Here is an 18,785-nt window from a genome sequence, read left to right as displayed (position 1 = left end):
CCTGCAAATCTGCCAGAGTCCCCCACAGGCAGCGGCTGACTGGATTCTGCGCCTGTGACAAGCAAGTGACAGATCATCGCCGAGGGGGGTTAAATCTGTTCATAGAATAATATAGCATGACAGTCTCTCTGAAGAATACATCTAACGGCTCATACAACTATCACACCAACCAGGTCTCATCCCAGCATACTGTCTTTGTGACATCTGCAGTGCGCACCCAGTTAAAATTAACCAACAGCACACACTTGGGAGTATACTGGGGTGTTGAAAGGAGGGTGAAAGGGGTCAGGGAAAACACTTTGCTACTGCAAAGATAGCACCGATAAATACAAAGAGAGGTTCTGCTGCAAGATAAAGGACAGATACAGTAAACAGGTGAAAATGGGCACACCATGGAGAAAGCCAAGGGGCTCACGTAGCCTTTGTGGGTGGTGACAGCAGCCACAGCAATCCCAAACTCCATTGATACACTGTTAAATGAATTACCGTCAATTATTTTCATTTCCTTTAAAAATTTTCTCTGACAATCTTGGAAAGAAGGCTGTTTGCTTTCTTACCGGGGGTTAGATGAGAAGATCGATCATTAATTTCATCTGTGTGTGCGTGTGTTCAGTAGAGATGATGGATGTGTAGTCTGGCTTATTATAAAGTCTTGAAGCGGTGAGAAACAGTATATAAGCTGCATTTGGACAATTTCAAACCTGTGAGGACAGGATTGTACGGGGGGGAGGGGGCACTACACATAGGGTTTACTTTCATTTATGATTAATCTGACATTAATTTCCTCATTAATTGACTTATCTTGTCTATTAAACCTAGAGCGTAATAGATTTAGTGTTAAATTCAAGTCTGCTGCTGCAAATGCTCTTTTTCATCTTTTTTAATGTCTGACATTTCCTACTGTTTATATCTTTTGTGCTAAATCACTGGTACTGTGGGCAACAAATTTTGTTTACCAGTATTTTTACTCTATCTTTAAATGTGGGGAGATAGACCCGATATTTTAAGCAATACTTCCCAAACTGTCAGGATGTTCCTTAGAAGTAAACAATCAAAGCTATCTGTTAGTGTTTTGTGCTTCATCTTGTTGCTGTCTCAACACTGGCTGGCTTTCTCTCCATTAGAAGTAAAATGTTTAAAAGTCCATCTGCCAGCCTGTAGCTCTCCAGTTTCTGGCTCCCTGTAGACCTCCAGAGCCAATGCAGGTGCATTCCTAATGCCATTACTATCTGAAGGACAGATCAACACAGACATATTAAATCCTGCTTGGCTGATTTTTGCATTTTGTTTGCTCTCAATTAGAGACATATGCCACAAGCCCAAACACTGGCGCCTGTTTCATTGTGAACTTTTTCAGTTCCCACAGCAAAGTCTATGACCATACGTGCATCCATATTTAGCAGGCGCGCTCAGCCAGGCACTTTGTGAGCCCAGTTATTCACCCTTGCTAGCTGCTGATTTTCTCCTCTATGACTGTTGCAAATTTACTTTTCTGATAACAATCTGATCCCTGCACAGGATACAGCAAGCGAAGGGTGAGAGTGGTGCCAGAGCACTGTCCAGCATCTTGGGCCAAATCCCTTCCTTGGACCAGGATGATAATACTGATTTGATGAGCTAACAGTGCCTCGCAATTTTACAAATACTGCGAGAAATTATGAAAGAAACAATAGTTGTATCATCTGTAAACCTCACCATGTTGAGTTTGAGCTCCATGTTTAGGACTCCTCCACTGTCTAAAACGGGCATTAGGTTGACGGCGAACACGGCTGCCCTGTCCGGTGGAATCGATATATTTGGACCGAAGAAGACGTAGAAGTGCACAGAAAAAGTGTCCAGCTCATTGCGCAGAGTAGGACGGATCGGCCAGCACTTGTTAGTGTCTGCAGTCGGTGCAAGGTAAATGATGCTGTCTTCTGAGGTGTGCAGGTGACTGCTGTTCTGGGACAGGCTTGGCAGGGCTGCCATTAACAGTGTATCAGATAAGGAGAAACCCATCGCTGTTCCAAAAGACTGAGGCATGTTCATCGAGGAGCTGGGTTGTGCTTGGTCTTTCAACAAACTGGGTTTGGAGCAATCTGTTCAGGAAAAAAAAAGTCAAAACAATGCTGTTATTTAATTTGCACTTATATGCACTATAAGCAACAGAGTCTCTATAAATGTTTGAGCTGGAGCTCTGTGTTTTAGATCCGTGCTTACAGGCAGTGTTTATTGTTTGCTATTGTTCCTCAATATCATTTATTCTCTCTCTGCTCTCTTGTGACCCCCGACTGATCACCAAGGCAGCCGCCCACCCTGCTGTTAAAAACTCTGTCTGTTAGAAGGTGGTTTTTTTTCTCACAGAAAGCATTTCATTAATGGGGATTAATGGGTTTTCTTTAAGGTCTTGACATATATGTAAAGCACCCAGAGTAAACCATGTTGTTGTTTGGCACTATATTAATGGAACTGAAACCTAATTATTTAGTTCAGCTGGCTTCCAGAACATATACAACAAGATTCAGTGCTGTGGATTGCCTCTAACTTGATTGTAGACTGTATGTTTTCCACCAACACATAGAAAATCAATGCAAAATGGTCACTGATGTCGAATGGCAAAGTATCATCCAATACCAACAGTCCCCAAGGGGAAAGGATTTCAAAGGCTTTTTAGCTCAACCTCGTTTGCATATTATTGTCTCGAAAGGGTTTGAAGTATTTTGATGTCCGTACAGGCAGGTGGAGAACGCCTAAAAATACTGAATACTGCAGCTGCAGGTAACATTTGTGTAAAATCTGTAAAGCCTCGTAGACGGAGGACAAAGATGGAGCACTTGAAGAATCCTGAAAAAAATCTATAGAAAAATCTATAGAAGAAGAGGCAAATGTCACCCATCTGTCTCAAAAAGAGCCAACCAGTAATTAAACCAGAAGACGTGTTAACCAATCACATCATACACAATACAGATCATGATACGTTCGGCTGTGTGGTGGCAGACATATTAACTTATTTCTGTGATGATATAGATAAGTCCACCTTTTGTTTTTCTTGGCTTTCTGTATCTAAGATGTGTATTCGCATTGTATTTATTCAGTCCTGAAATCGAGTAGGTTTTTAAATTAAGCTGTAAACCTTCCATATTGATGTATATTTAGGTCTTGGTGACCACTACAATTAAAGTAAAAGTCTCTTATTAAAGTCTCTTTTCATTCATTTAGATGGGCAGTTGCTCTTATCCAACAAAAATGGCTGCTGAGAGGCAAGACTAAATGTATATACACAATAAGTACTGTACTGTATTTGTGTGGGCGGCTTTCCCCCCTTTGATTTAGAGCATAACACATGAACCCTGTTCAGTTGTCTGCTGAGGACAGAAAAGCTGCAGTGATGAAATGCTTTATAAACAGCAACAATAAATAATAAAGTGCAACCTAGTTTTATCACACTTTGTATTACTAGCGACCGTGACACCTGTAAATTGGACCAAATTCAACTATGGGCACATATTTCTGAGACAGCTCATAACAACAATAACCAATAACAGAAAGAAAGGTGAGGACTCCAGATGGTCTCCTCCCTCAACCTGAGCTGTTCTCCAATTTAAATCCACAAAAGGTCAAGTAAGATCTGCCTGGCAGACAGGAGGAGAGACAGAGTGTGAATAATTAGTGTCTGTGTTGCCATAGTAACAAAGTGCACTGTACAGTGCCGAGCAAAGGGAGGGGATCGCTACATGGAAGTGGACGTCCCACAGATTTGTGAGCTATCCCCATTGAGGGAGCATAAAGAGTATCTCGGTTCTCCACAACCCAAAAACAGCATGTAGCACTTAAGGATGGTATCATTTGCCTCTTAGCAATCCTGCACGAATCACCTCAGTTTGGGTTCCAGTCTTTTCTTGAAGAAGCCTCTTGATGATCTGACTGTGTCTGGCATCCCTTATCCCATCAAACATAAACTGTCAGATACATGAGCATTTTGGACAATCTTTGAAAAACATTTTCTGATTTGTGCTTAGATAAGAGTAGAACAGCCAAGATTTAGTCTTTTATGTGCATCTGAAAGCCATAATCCTCTATACTTTGACTGCATACCTTTGAATACTTGATATGGCATGCTGCAGAGATCCACTCTGAGCTTTTGTTTGGCCTAATTTATGAGGTAAACCACCCAAGCTTGGTCTTTTAAAGCAGCAGGAAGAAAAATAAATAAAATTGCAGACAAACTGCTCATGGATAAACACCGCAATTTATCTGCAGATAATAAGAAAAAAGAGAAATCCAACAGATAAACATCTAGTAAAGCAGTAAAATACTTTAATTGGCAAAATTGGTAAAATAGTTTAATTCAAAAACCTCACAGTGTGAAAAACCTTCAGTTCATTTATAGATCTCCAAATCACAATCACAACAGGCGCTGAATATGCCGTGTCATTAAACATTAAAGGGTAATTTAAATCAATCTATAACACTAATGCACAAAGATGTCTTCACTTTAAAATGTAAATGTAAATTTAAACAGAATACATTTTTTATTTATTAATTTTAAATCTCCATATCTATAAAGGTCAAATCATGAAATTTAGGCAAAACAGAAGGTAAGGGGGTTGTTTTTTTGTTTTTGTTTTTAAATCAGCATCTCAATTTTTAGTTTAATCTAACTCAATATTTTTTTATGTCATTTACAGCGCACTTTTTTTATTCTTTGCAATTGCTTTTCCAGCACTTGTCCAATTAAACACAATAGATAAACCAGGTTATTAAATATAAAACTAATATTGGTTTGCAATATTTTACTTTCATAAGTTTAAAATCCAGATAAAAAATACAGCTTAATGATGAAATTCTCTAAAAGAAGAAAGAATATATGTGTTTTGTTATAACCATTTTATAAATTTTTTGATCTTTTAATATCTAAATTAATATAATGACAGACATTAAAGACTTTATTCAAATTTAGATGGAAATAATTTATCATTGATGAATGTACTGAATCTGAAACCGAGGAGGAACTATGTTACACCTGTGCATGTTCCCTCTTAAGTGGACCTGAAAAAGGTATAACAGGAACAACTACTCTGTCTGCAGCTGTCTGTGTCTCCATTCACAGCAGAGCACCATCCCCATCTTCAGATGCTTCATTAGAGCTGCTTTTGTAGTCCTTTCTGCCATCTGTTGTCTTTACTTAAAAGCATGTTCAACTGGGCTGAAATCAGGGGAATGTTACGGCTATTTAAGAACATTACATTTCTTTGTTTTTAGAAGCTCTTGGGTTAGTTTGCAGTATGTTCTGAGTCAATATCCCTCTGTGGATCACTTCAGTTTTGCAGCATTTGACTGAATCCCATGAAAAAACAAAACAAAAGCTATATCACTATACACTTCAGAATTTGCTCGACTACTTCTCATCATCAAAATACTGCACTGACCCAGTTCCACTGGTACCCATGCATGCCTATGCCATCAAATTGGCTCTACCATACTTGACAGATGATGCGGCATGCTTTGATCATAAGCGCTCCCTTTCCTTCTCCATACTCTTCTCCTGCCATCACTCCGCTAGTAGTTTGATTTGTATAAAGAATACTGGTCCCGAACTGGACTGGCTTTTTAAGATATCTTTGAGTTAAGTCTATTGTGGCTTTTCTATTCTTGAGCGTTCCCATACTGAGATAAACTATCTTTTGAATGGTAAATGGTCTGTATTTATATAGCGCTTTTTCTAGTCCCTAAGGACCCCAAAGCGCTTTACATATCCAGTCATCCACCCATTCACACACACATTCACACACTGGTGATGGCAAGCTACATTGTAGCCACAGCCACCCTGGGGCGCACTGACAGAGGCGAGGCTGCCGGACACTGGCGCCACCGGGCCCTCTGACCACCACCAGTAGGCAACGGGTGAAGTGTCTTGCCCAAGGACACAACGACCGAGACTGTCCAAGCCGGGGCTCGAACCGGCAACCTTCCGATTACAAGGCGAACGCCCAACTCTTGAGCCACGATCGCCTCACTGAAGTTGCTGACTACTTCAACATGTCTTTGGATCACATAAGGAGCTCTGTGAGCATCTACCAAGTGCAAATACCAATTCAAGTACAGACCTTGTATCTTCTTAATTTACAGGGAATTAATGCGGATTTGGGTTTTACCTGGCCATGACACTCCTTATCAGTCAGCTGTCCAATTATTTTTAAATCCATAAAAAGGAGTGACTACGCAAAGGAATATTAATTTAAAAAATGTCTATATGGTAATTCGTTTATGGTTAATGCAGTGTTATTATTAAAACCCCTGATTTAAAACGAAAAGTCTAATCTCAGTCAAACCTCAGTTGCAACATTATAAACGGTCACTGTCTAAAGGCAGATTTCCCCCAGACGTCTGTGGGAAATCTGCCTTGTAACTTATGACGTAACAGGAAACGCTTCTTAACCTTGCGATGTAACCTACCAAGCCATTTAGTTGTTGTGAGATGTATTGACCTGTACCATAATATACACATGTAGTTACATTTTTCATAAGATTAAAAGGGGTTTCCAGCTATGTTGTAAGTTACAACAGATTTCCTGCAGAAGTCTAAATCAGGCTTTACTGATCTATCTGAATGACCAGAAGCAAATAGCAGTGAAAGTTATGTAATATTAACCAACAAAGTCCATATTCTGACTTTATGACTTTTTAACTTCAGGTCTGAAGCTTATTGAAATGATTGTAATTGTAATTGAAATGATTATTTATGTGTTTATAATGTGTTTATTCTGATATAAATAAAGAACACAAATTTGCTACAAACAACTGAAATTAACATTAGCCAGAAAATATGGCAAAAAAGCATCACACTCACCTGTGACCTGCACCCCGATGCGGAAGTAGACGTCAGAGTTACTTAGATATCTCTCCACCAGGATATAATACCATTGCTCCCAGGCAGGTACAAGGGTGACTAATTCACAAGGGTTCCACTCCCTGCAGTCGAGGGCACTTGAGTTATGCACTGGCGGTGCCCGCGCTCTTATCTTCAGCACCACGGGACAACTGTCACTACTCTTGTTCTTGGTGCTGCAGTTTACCAGCTGAACCTTCACCTTTGATATATAATTGGGGATGAACACTCTGCACAGGCACACATAAACACATGTTTTAGGCATTATACCACACAATAAAATGTAGACCTCTACTGAGTAAACATAATGTAAGTCAGCTTCATTGAAATAATTGTCTTTTAGATTTGTTGAATGTTGTGTATCACATCTATTCTGCAAAGGCTTCTATGTTAAATCTATATACTATATATTTTATCATGAGAAAATTAAGATAAGGCTTCAATAAAAATATATATAGTATTATAGTCCCTTCACATCATTTATGCAGCACTCATAATAGCAGCTCTCCTTCCTTTAGGCACCATCGCGAAGACCATGAAAAAAATGAAGATTAACCTTGGAAGCAAAATCTTATTATTCCACTCAAAAGACTCAAAGTAGGTGAAGTTGATAAAGGTGTGCAAACTAATCACACACAGGAATTGCACCTTTTAAAATGAAATTGCAAGATACATTAAAAAAACATAACTTAAGAGGCAGATGAAGGATTAGGCTGGGGAAGTGTTATGCTGCAAAAAATAAAAATAAAACGCAATTTTCTCCTGGTGTCTTTTCTCAAAGTCAAGCCCCTGTCAGGTTTCTAGGAGCCCACGTAGGTGACTTACTTATAAAGTGCAGATCTATTATGGACTGGGATCATCTGGTCAATGAAGTATCCAGGGTAAAGTACTGAAATCCCAATCAGCCTCTGAACAATGAGCTGAGGCTGGAACAGATACTGGCATTCCTCAGACAGACCCTACAAAGATAAAGCAGCAGTTGTTCAGATTGTATTTTTGTGGTTAACTCACCAATTTTTTTAAAAGCTGGTAAAGAGGAGATTAGATATCATTCAGACCGACTGAAAATTCCTAATGGACTGTGTGCATTAAGCCTGTCAGCCTCCTGGATTAATATCATTCCGTCCTCCCCCTCCCTGCCACACAGCGTAACATGCACCCACTATTTCACTTGTGTTGTTCTGAACCATTAATGCTTGATGTGCATTACTTTGTGAGATGAGCCGAGTAGACAGACTGATTTAGAGCCAAGAGACCGTGCATTAGTTTCTACACATGATGTGCTGTAAAATTTGTTTGTAAAATGAAGAGAAGCCTTTTGCACCTGATTCAACAGGACAGGTGTGAATGCCAAATTAGGCCCTTCGTTTCTGTCAACTGATCATTGACCCCTCCTGCTCTCGAGTCACAATTACTGTGGCATGTCATTAGTCTGGAAGCTGCTGGGGTGACCCTTTGATTTATTACAGCCTGTCGCTTGGACATGCACATGCACCTTGTGCTTGAATAAAAGCTCAACCAACGTGGGCTTTTGAGAGCAAATGGTTTTACACTGTGAGCCCAAACGGTTTTGATGTTCAATAGCTTTACATTTGACCTTCTTCATACCAAAAGCGATGTGGGCATTCATTCATTTTCCACAGAATTTCACTCTTGGCAAGATGTTAAAGCCTCTAAAACTCCATTAGAGCCATAAAGCACTAAACCTCCCTAATGAAACCCTGTCTAAATGCATTATTTTAGCTCCTTCAGTCACAGCTGCCCACCGAGACGATGTAATTTTAAGGTTCGCTTTGGAATATACAGTATGTCAAAGTTTATCAGGCATACATGGAGAGCTGCAAAAAAACAAAAACCTTTTAGAGCTTGTGTTCTCAACTCTGTTCAATTGTATGCTATTGTATTTAAGATAAGATAAGATAAGATAAGATAAGATAACTCTTTATTGTCATTGCACAGTCATACATAGTACAGTAGTACAATGAAATTGGAAAAACTGTCCTACGTCGGCACTACATATAACACAACACGACACGATATGACACATCACAACGTAACAAACAACACAACACAGTATATTAACGTAGTATAAAAAAGAAGAATAAGTGTATGTGTATTGCACACTGTTATTATTGCACATTAATTATTATTGCACCTTGTTATAAATATAAATATTATTGTTATCGTTTTAAACATTGTTACCTCCCCCCTAAAAAAGTCCAGCGAGGCAGCCAGTCAGGTGAGCTATTTGCATTGATCAGGGCTATTGCCCTGTTGTAAAAGCTGTCCTTGAGTCTATTTGTTCGGGACCTCAGCAGCCTGAACCTCCTGCCAGACGGCAGCAGCTTAAACACCCGGTGTCCTGGGTGTGTGCAGTCCCGTAGGATGCTGCGTGCCCTCTTGAGACAGCGAGTGCTGTACAGGTCCTTCAGGGAGGGAAGAGGATGTCCAATGATTTTTTGGGCCGTGTTGATGACCCTCTGGAGTGCCTTTCTGTGTGCTGTGGTGCAGCTGGAGAACCACACACCGATGCAATATGTCAGCACACTTTCAATGGAGCAGCGGTAGAAGACGGTCAGCAGCTCCTTCTTCAGGTCCATTTTTCTGAGGATTCTCAGAAAGTGGAGACGCTGTTGGGCCTTCTTTAAGACCGCAGAGGTGTTAGAGCTCCATTGGAGGTCTGTGTCTATGTGCACACCCAGAAACTTGAAACTGGAGACCCTTTCCACGCACTCCCCGTTGATGCTGACAGGCTGCAGCTCGGACTTCCTCCTTCTGAAGTCAACTACCAGTTTTTTTGTTTTGGTGGTATTGAGGTCCAGGTTGTTGTCTGCACACCAAGTCAGCAGTAAGTATTGTTGTATTGCTGCTGCACTGAATTGACAGGACATAGTACCTGTCAACACATTCTCATCCCAAGGTGTCAAATACAACGGTTTGCCACTGGCATCACAGAGATAAGCAGAAAGCTGTCCCCTTTCCTTGGAAAAGGTGTAGCATTGGCCTAGAGGTTTGTTAGCAAGTAGACCGTGGCTTGTACCTTATTAGGGAACTTTTGCTGACTTGTTTTCTTTTCATTTTTTTTCATTTGCACTCACGTTTTTATCTTGTATAGGTACCACAACTACCTGTTTAAGTTTAAAAGAACGTTTTACAAATGTACCTCTTCACAATATTAGCCCTTCGTTTATAAAAATGCTCAAGGGCATCCAGTGCGCTCTACAGAGACATATAAAAAGGGTATTACAGAACTCCAATTTTGCTCTGTAAAGAGTAGCATATTCTATTTGCAATAAAGGAAATTTCAGCAAATGCAGTTATTCTCTTTGACTCTGTTTTCAGTTGCTAAATCCTTACTTACTCTTAAGATTGGTATTAAACTGAGATAGTTATAAATGCGTCGCACATCTCCCTTTTCTGCTTGCATTGCTTCCAATTGTGTCTATTTTCTAAAGGAAAAACATCTTAGTTGCTAGAAAATTGCTTCAGAAAGCAAAATTTTAAAAGGTTTGTTATTTCCATCTACAGAGTGTGTCATTGGAAGCTGGTCACATTTGAGCCATGGTGGCTTATATCCCCAAATCCCCCAAAACAAACCAATTCTTCTGTATATGTGATGCTGCTGGCAAGTTCTGATTATATTTTTGATTGTTGTGTATTTCAGGTGCACTTTTGCCAGTCAGTGGAAACCACAAAGCACAAGTGAACACCATGCCAGTGACACATAAATTCCCTGAAATGGAAATCAGCAGGTGTTTATGCAGCCAAATAGGAGAACACGATGAGATGAAGAAAAACTCTCTGACACTGTTCAGCCTCTTTAGGTTCTGCAGTACATACTGGAATACTAATGCCAAGGATCACTTAAATCATTTTTATTTAATTTTTTTTTTTCCCGTCACAAAGGGGAGTTAAGCAAGCATGAAGAAAATGATTTAGATATCATTAGAGTTATGATACATAACACTTACATTTTACCAGTCATAAGTGGTGAATGATGTGTAACACAAACATGATGCAGTCTTTTCATTTACAGCTCTAAACAACTGATGCTGGGTGCAGAGGGGTTTCTATTTTTCACAGCGTGGATGTAACGCTGGCAATATTGGTCTAGTGGTTCAGTAGTAAGAGAGATTCATTCCGAGTATTTGTTTTCAGTAAAGCTGTAGGAATTCTGGTGTTTATTTGTGATAAATGTGCAGGCTCACCTTGACTGAGATCTTGCCTTCATCCTTAGGTAAATGTGCCGCCAGGAACCAGTCTCCAGGGAGAGGGCTGGTCACGTTGAATGCTCCTGTTGTACGGTTTGGAAGAGTCCAGGTCAGAGTCACAGCAAAGGACCCTGGGATGACTGTATCCCGAGGGAAGCGGGTGAACAGGGGGTTGATTACTGGAGGAGCCCCGGACCTGAAGTACCTATTAATCACAAAGCCACAGTTCAGCCTCCTTAGGCCTAATACTGTCATAAACAACAAGAACATCTGCTAAATATTAAAGTTATCCATGGGAACAGCTAACAGCAGAAGTACAGCTGGCATCCTATACACAAATAAGAATCACAGCAACAAGTTCTCAGACCACACGTCTTCAAAAATATTATATATTTATACACCAGACAAAGATGTTTCAAGCAAGGAGTTAATTTATTCAGCACATATCCATCTTTGACCTTTCTTTTGATCTCAGCTATGCACCTGTAGAGCATTGACTGTATCGCGCACAGTTATGACACCACCACACTGACAATCCAGACAGACAGGCATATAAACACCTGCCAAAGCACTCAAAATGGTCTTTGTTCTGGTTTCTGCTAGAGCAAGTGATTCCAAGGCCATGTTTCTGTATGACAAACACACACACACACTCACAGCTGGTACCGTTTCAGATACAGAACATTAATAATAAGCTCTTCATATCTGAATGGAACAAGCGCATCCATTATTTCAGACGCTATATCACTGAGACACAGGAGACTGACAAAAATACATAAAGCTTCATACAGCTAACGGCTTCACAGTTTCTCCTTGCGTGTAGGCTATAACCCCTTATTTTTCTAAATGTATTTAAGATGCTTATAATCAGCTGGAGAAGAAGAACACTTCAGTTGGAGAACAACAACAGAACAGTGTTAAGCCAAACTCGGTGTCTTACACAGTCACATTGCGGTTCGGGCAGCTGTCTCCAAACGTGCCCCCTTGCTCCTTGAAGGTGATGAGATTCCATACGGCCATCATGGTGTCGTCAGGCACATTGAAGTGGAACAGTTCCACACTGGCGAAGGAGTTGAAAGCACTCAGCTTACGAGGCGTACGGGTGAAGTATTCAGTCACAAAAAGGCAATCTGCAGGGAAGAGAATAAGAGGAATGTGTCCCAAAAATATTTGTGATGGTGGATAGCCTTTAAGCCTTATCGAGCCATTACTCTGCTTTGTCACAACTAAAAGTCACTTTCAACATACTGACGTGCGCATCATGTTTGGCATGTTACCAGATTAGTTTAGAATGTTACCAATTTGATCTGGTAACATTTCTTTTCAATGCATACAAACTATAGCTGAGGTTAATGGAAGTTGCAAGAAAATAAAAACGTGACCTAATAATGGTATTATATGAAAAGTCAGGTGATCAAAGTGATGTAGTGTCCAATGCAGGGCACTATATCACAGGGTGGAAAACAGTTTTACTGCCACTATTACTTTAAAGTAACAACGTCCTATAAATCTTGAAGCAAAGTTGCAATGAAAAGATAGACAAGACAGGCGGGTGCTTTGCTTTACTCTGAAGTGCAGTGGTTGGTTTGAGGAAGAGAAACTTTGACTCAACTGACTGAACATCCCATATGCTTTGACTCATGGTTGTAGCTGGGAAACTTAAAACTAAAAATGACATCCATACTGCATGCTACATACTACAGAAGGACTGCAGAGTGTACTATTATAATTTATTAAATGTGTTGCACAGTGTAGTATGACCGCTAAGCTGGAAACAACCCTGGATTTATTTGTATGTTCATGTATTCAGTGTATCTATAGCTCCACGGACATTTATGGTAGCCCATGAAATAACTGTCAGCACATCTCAATTAGGAAAGCTGTGTGCTTGGAACAACCATCTCACTAACAGACCAATATCAACATCGTTGAAAGCATTGAATCATGATTAAAGCTGTTGCTTACAAAGAATAAATATTTAATTATGAACATTTCCCAATATGCCTGTACTATCACTGCTGTGACTAGAGAGCAGTTTTAAGGTGACTCGCTGTAATGACTTACAGAGTTTCACCTCAGAGGCAGCAAATTATTTCTTTAAGAGGTAAATAATCAAAATATGTGATCAAAGACTTTTAACTCCTTCAAAAGAAGCTGCGGGAGACGGATAAATGCAGGCTCACTCGCGTCCTGCATAATGTCAAATCCTTGGATTACACCCACCAAAGCCTCTCCATATAAATGCAGCAGACAAGCAGCAGGTGTAATCTGCCACATTACCTACATGAGCTGGGCTGGCATCAAGCACAGCCAGCGGGTGGGCAAAAAATGGGGGAAATTGTGTGCAAGTCACTTAATTGCTACACTAGAACATAAAGCGTCTTTTAGGCGAGGCGTTATCATAAATATAAACTCAAGTAGGTAGAAAAGAAGGCAGCAGATTATTACGGGAATAATGCGGTGGCACTTTGATGTTTCACTGGAGGAAAATGCTTCCACTTGTGGCGCATTCGCTTTCTGCGTGTCAGCCATTAAAATTGCAATACCTGTGGTGACATTGTTTGGGTTTTCTTTTTGTCTCACCTACAATTTGTACAAAAATATAAATAATTTCACACCACTGTTTTCAGAATACAGTGAATCTAAAAATGATGACAGTAAAATAACAAAACAAAACAAAACAAAAAATGATAAATAAAACGAGTGAAAAGGCAATGAGGTGCAGACGTGTAAAGAAATAGGTTGTCTTGAATGTGCAATACTTTCTTATGTTTGCGTAAAAGGAGCAAAACAGCTCTTTTCTGTTCTTTTCTCCCCCCACGACATTATCCACTCACCTATGGAGGCAACCTTGAATACTAAAGATGTACTACGGAAGCCGAAACTGAGAAGAATGAAGTGGTTTGCTGTCAAGAGTGAAATCCTAATCCCATACAAAGCTCCAGGTCTTTATTTGAGCCTCATTCCAGCCTTTTGCTGGACTGTTATCTCTGGTATATGTGAGCCTTCTTTACATTAAGATTCTTCTTTGCCCTTTCATTAACAGACTGTGACTGGGGTCACAGCCTGAAGTGCTATAACTCAAAAGGGTGAGTTTGGCGCTAACAGTGCTGGAGTCTGCAGTAAGCCTACAGTCACTGCTTGGCTGATTAGAAAGAAACAGACATGATTTTTTCTTTCCATTTACAGATTGCAGCTAAGCCCACAAAAAGTGTAGTTACAGAAAGAGGTTTAAAAAAAGAAGCACATCTAGAAGTAGGACTGTGAATGGTGATTACGCTATTCAAGAGGAATCCTTAAATCAGAATTAATTGCTAATCGTCACTTTTTCCAGGTGTCATAATCTAAGGTACATGAAAGCCACCATTCATCATCAAAAATACACCTTCACACAGTCTCTAGATCACTAACAGAGGGTCAGGGCTGTCACAGTGGGTCAAGAGATGGTAGAGGGAACTAAGAAAATCAAACTCTTCCTTTTTAAAAACCTTTGCTTATTGTCATTTTGCCTCTTTACTGGCACAAACTAAAATCTTAGAGGGGTTTATAGCCAAAGGATTTTAAAAAATCGTTTTTCCTAAGCATAGCTTTTAATCATCATTTTTATCACAAGTTAATATTTAAGGCTTGATTTTGCTTACACGTGTTAATTGCATCAGTGTCTTGCAAGTACTGAATATCCTGAAACAGGGTGCGTTTCTTTGGCAACTGTCACAGCCTCGCGTTTACATTTTTATAGTTGTGATTTCCAATGCTCTCTAATGTGCAAGCTATACAGAGGTGGTTACCGTCACACTTAATTGACAAGACAGGCTACGTGTCAAACACATCGAGCTCTCAAGATCTGAGGTTGTTGTGACAAAATGAATACAGAAAATTAGAATAATGAACTGACATATCTATTTTCAAGCTACGCGTGAAAAGCTCCGGGCTCGGTGACACTCCAGCAGCCACGCACAGAGACTTCACTTAAGTCTGAAGGTGTAAACATGCCAAAATATCTAAATATGCTTGTTTGTTTGCCAGCCAAATAAAGACGTTTCATTTGAAGATAAAGGCAGCCGAGTGCTTACAGGCTTTCTCATAGTGTGGTTCTGGATTCAATAATCTCTTCAATGAGCACCTCCCTACCACTGTTTTACTCTGTTAGAGGCTTAATATAGACATAATCCTGCTTTTTGTCATCTCAACATGGGATTTATCCATTAATACTTAGCTGGGCTGTCTTTAAACTTTATTTTTTGGAACAGCAAAAAGTAATTGCTGCTTTTCGAAATTCCTCCTCCTCTAGCAGATTTTAAAATCTCTCAAAAAAAAAAAAACCAGCTGCTAAAGATCAACCATCTGGAACAAGAGCCACTAAATGACACCAAATTTAATACTGGCCAGCGATAAAGTCAAATTTTGAGTCAACACTATTCTCTCCTCCATCCTCCTCACATCCACCTACAGAAACAAACGCCTCGAAGATAACACGCAGCCGTAAAGATTACTGGACCTTCCACTTCCACAATGGGAGATGCAGACACCAGAGATATTAAACATTAACAATTCATACACATCTAAACATGCACAATCTGCCTGGCAATCAAGTGGGTTAACATAAATTATTTTATGGTAAAGAATAAGCTCTAATTCTCTGTTGTCTCTGTTTTACTGAGATATATCCAAGAAAGCAGGGGGGAAGGGTAAAGTGGGTAAACTGGGCTTTCTGTCTAAAGCCAAATATGTCGAATGAGTTACTAGAATTGATAAAGCAAAACAGCAACAAGTCAGACAGACCTGTATGGTCCTTAGTGGCCACAGCCAGTACAGTCTGTGCTGTAGGTATGGATTCATTGTTATCACACAGGGAGATTTTTGTTGCACACCTCAGTCTTGAAGCAGCAAAGAAATTTTCATGGATAGACATTTTAAAAAAGAAAACAAATCAAGGAGGATACGCTTAGGTTCTTCTTTTTTAAGGAAACAGATAGAGAGAAATAATGAGAGCATGCTGCACTTTTCATACATTTAAAAACCTAAAAACAACTTGATTTTACAAAAGTCAACTTCAAAATTGTCCCATTATCCAGTTAAACCAGTTTAGTCCTCATCTCCTATCAAAGCAGGTTAAATTTAAGACGGGAAACAAGAAGGTTTGACTTAACCTTTCCCTTTATCCCATTACTATGGTCACATTTTGTAGTCAGCCGTGCCAGCGTGCACTAACTTGGCTTTGAGCCTTCACGTCTCCGCAAAACGAGAACAAATGAAAGGTAACAAGAGTCAACACGTCCGGACTGATCGGTTTTCTTGTGACCACATTTAGACCTCCGTATCGTAGCCTACAACCTATAGGAGCTTCACTCAGTGCATTGTGAGCCATAATTAGCAGCATCCTTCCCCATACGTAACGTAACCGAAGCAGGTCCGTGTTCAGGAAAACCGTTTTGTCAGTGGCCGAGACTGAAAGCAGCAGCTGTGGATGTTTCGGAGACTGAATTGAAGCCAGAGACAGGATGAGATGCTGCCGCCGCTGCTGGGAGGATTTCAGCACCCCGACAAAAGGAACAGCTCCGCGAATCAAACACTCACTGAATGGAAACTCACCTCCAACAGCGCAGAGATAGGTGTAAACAAGCAAGAGGAGCCTCGGGGGGCTACATCCTGAGCCCAGGCGCTCCAGTTGCCACATCGTTAAAAGCAGAATATTTTGTGAGGGGCTCCAGCCCGAGTGCAGTTCTCAGACGCTCTGCTGGTCTACATTTTTTCAGATATTTGCCAACGACCAGCTGTTTGTGCATGACGTCATTCAGACGACGACGGGACAGCGCCTCCTCTTTGGCTTTGATTTGACAACCTCAATATGTCGACTTATTTCATTGGACCTCCGGCCCTGTCAGTCCGGCGATAGTGCAGACGTAGATTGCACCACAAGGATTCACACTTCGCCGTCCTGGCCACCCGACACGGGCACGAGTGAGGTGTGAGGCTGCAGCTGCCCCTCGAGCCTGCAGCCTCTTCTGCCAGGACCCAGGACACAAAGTTGGTACTTTGGAGGAATGGAAGACTTCATCTTATGTGGTCGTGCACAAGCCTCAAAACTAATAAAATACGATTTCCAGCGATTAATAAATTCAAAGCAACTAATTTGGGTTTCTGTTAGACTAAAAAAAAAGTAAAAGTGCAGCAACTCCACGTGTCAGTCTAGTTTTAAAAAACTAGCAATATACATACTCCTTAAAATATAACATATTACGTGAGCATAAATAAAATGAAAGGCTAAAAGGATTTATTTTTAATGATTCATAGTGGGCTCAATTTGGGCCTCAAATATAAAAGCAGTCAAACCACAGTTAACAAAGCACAAGTGGACAATGAGTCATTACATTTATCCAGTGAAAAATATTTAAAAGTGAATGAATACACAAAATATACTTGAGGAGTTTGAATTTTTCATTTTAAGGATCACGTGGTCATCGGGTGACGTGTTTGTCAGACAATCATCATGCTACCACCAGGACACTGCCATTAAGAATGACTCAGATTTTTATTTCTAGGCCATGGGGTGACATGAATCATAAGTGTCCCAGCTGATTTATTGGGATTGAGTATAATTGATCTGTCATCAATGAAACATTAAACTAAAGCACTAGAGCTGAGCTAAAAGAAAATGTGTGGAGGGTAAGAATGTCAAAAGAATGTTACTGATGTGCCCAACAAGATGTAACTCTACTCATCTAACACTAACTCACAAAGACTTTAATAAATCCAACACACAGGATGGGTGCCAGTTAAATTGCCTAGGGTTTAATTTAAGCAGCAAACTATAGAGTACAGAGTAGCTGAATTTTGTCTAAATTCATTTATGACTAGTACACAAAACAAATATTTGCTTTTTTACATCAGGTAGCTGGCATAGTTTGACATTTCACTGATCTAAAACAGAGAAATCCACTTTCTTCTTATCCTTGACCAAATAAAAGTCAAAGGTTTGACTATGTTACAGAACAAGGTGGGCGAGAAACAAACAAATTCAACACTGGAACCTGAAGTAATAGTGATTGTGGAGGAGCAGAGAGCTAAATAGTTACATATTCTTTAGTTGAAGATTGTATTCAAACTACAATCTAAGTAAAAACTGAGTGCAGAGGTGTAAGATATGCTATGCAAATGTGGTTTCTTATAATTACTTTCATGTGGCGATGGAACAATGCAGCAAATAATAAATAAATAAAAAAATTTAAATCTTTGGTTTGTTGCTATGATTCAGTGCAGTGTCTGCTGCAGCCATAGTTTACTCTGAAGCCTTCCTCAAAGTTCGAAAGATTGCCAGACTCCCTAGATACCACGACCCACGCATGGCAACCCACTGTGTATGGCCGGCCTCTCTATGAGGTACCACAATATTCAACTAAGGTACTGTTCTGTTTCACTGCGACTGACTGAAACTGCCTCTTTTAAAGCCGGCCTTTTCTTCTTTAGCTCTTTCAATGCATTTTGTTTGTGAAGGCGCTCTATACACAGACTCGATTTAGCACACGGGCACAGACAAGATGCACAGCACTCACACAAAAGAGACACAGGAAAGTATATGCTTATGGTTATCTAAATCAGTGCTGCCAGTGGCCAGGTCATGAAAAATCTGCCTCTGTCTTGGAAATTATCCCAACTACCTCTTATTCCTTTGAATCCTAGGAGAAGCTCACATCCTCAGAGGCAAA

At 40.1% G+C, this 18,785-nt stretch overlaps 1 protein-coding gene across 1 annotated transcript in view; it reads right to left on the bottom strand.

The window, feature by feature from the left end:
* tmem8b (transmembrane protein 8B) overlaps window positions 1–16,873 on the bottom strand; it is a 36,688-nt gene extending 19,815 nt beyond the window's left edge. Inside the window, exons 1-6 of the mRNA XM_085368631.1 lie at window positions 16,672–16,873; window positions 12,020–12,209; window positions 11,077–11,284; window positions 7,694–7,827; window positions 6,830–7,098; window positions 1,696–2,078 (exon numbers count right to left, since the gene is read on the bottom strand). Coding sequence (XP_085224757.1) covers window positions 1,696–2,078; window positions 6,830–7,098; window positions 7,694–7,827; window positions 11,077–11,284; window positions 12,020–12,209; window positions 16,672–16,756 — 1,269 coding nt within the window. The 5' untranslated portion in view covers window positions 16,757–16,873. The remainder of the gene's footprint in view (window positions 1–1,695; window positions 2,079–6,829; window positions 7,099–7,693; window positions 7,828–11,076; window positions 11,285–12,019; window positions 12,210–16,671) is intronic.
* Window positions 16,874–18,785: the final 1,912 nt, after the last annotated feature.

The sequence above is a fragment of the Diplotaxodon limnothrissa genome, linkage group LG12 (assembly GCF_057381915.1).
Source record: "Diplotaxodon limnothrissa isolate DT_005_m linkage group LG12, D_limnothrissa_male_GT1.1, whole genome shotgun sequence".
NCBI classification, from domain to species: Eukaryota; Metazoa; Chordata; class Actinopteri; order Cichliformes; family Cichlidae; genus Diplotaxodon; species Diplotaxodon limnothrissa.
The sequence above is the reverse complement of the archived record's forward strand: the minus strand, read 5'-3'. Positions and strand labels throughout refer to the sequence as shown.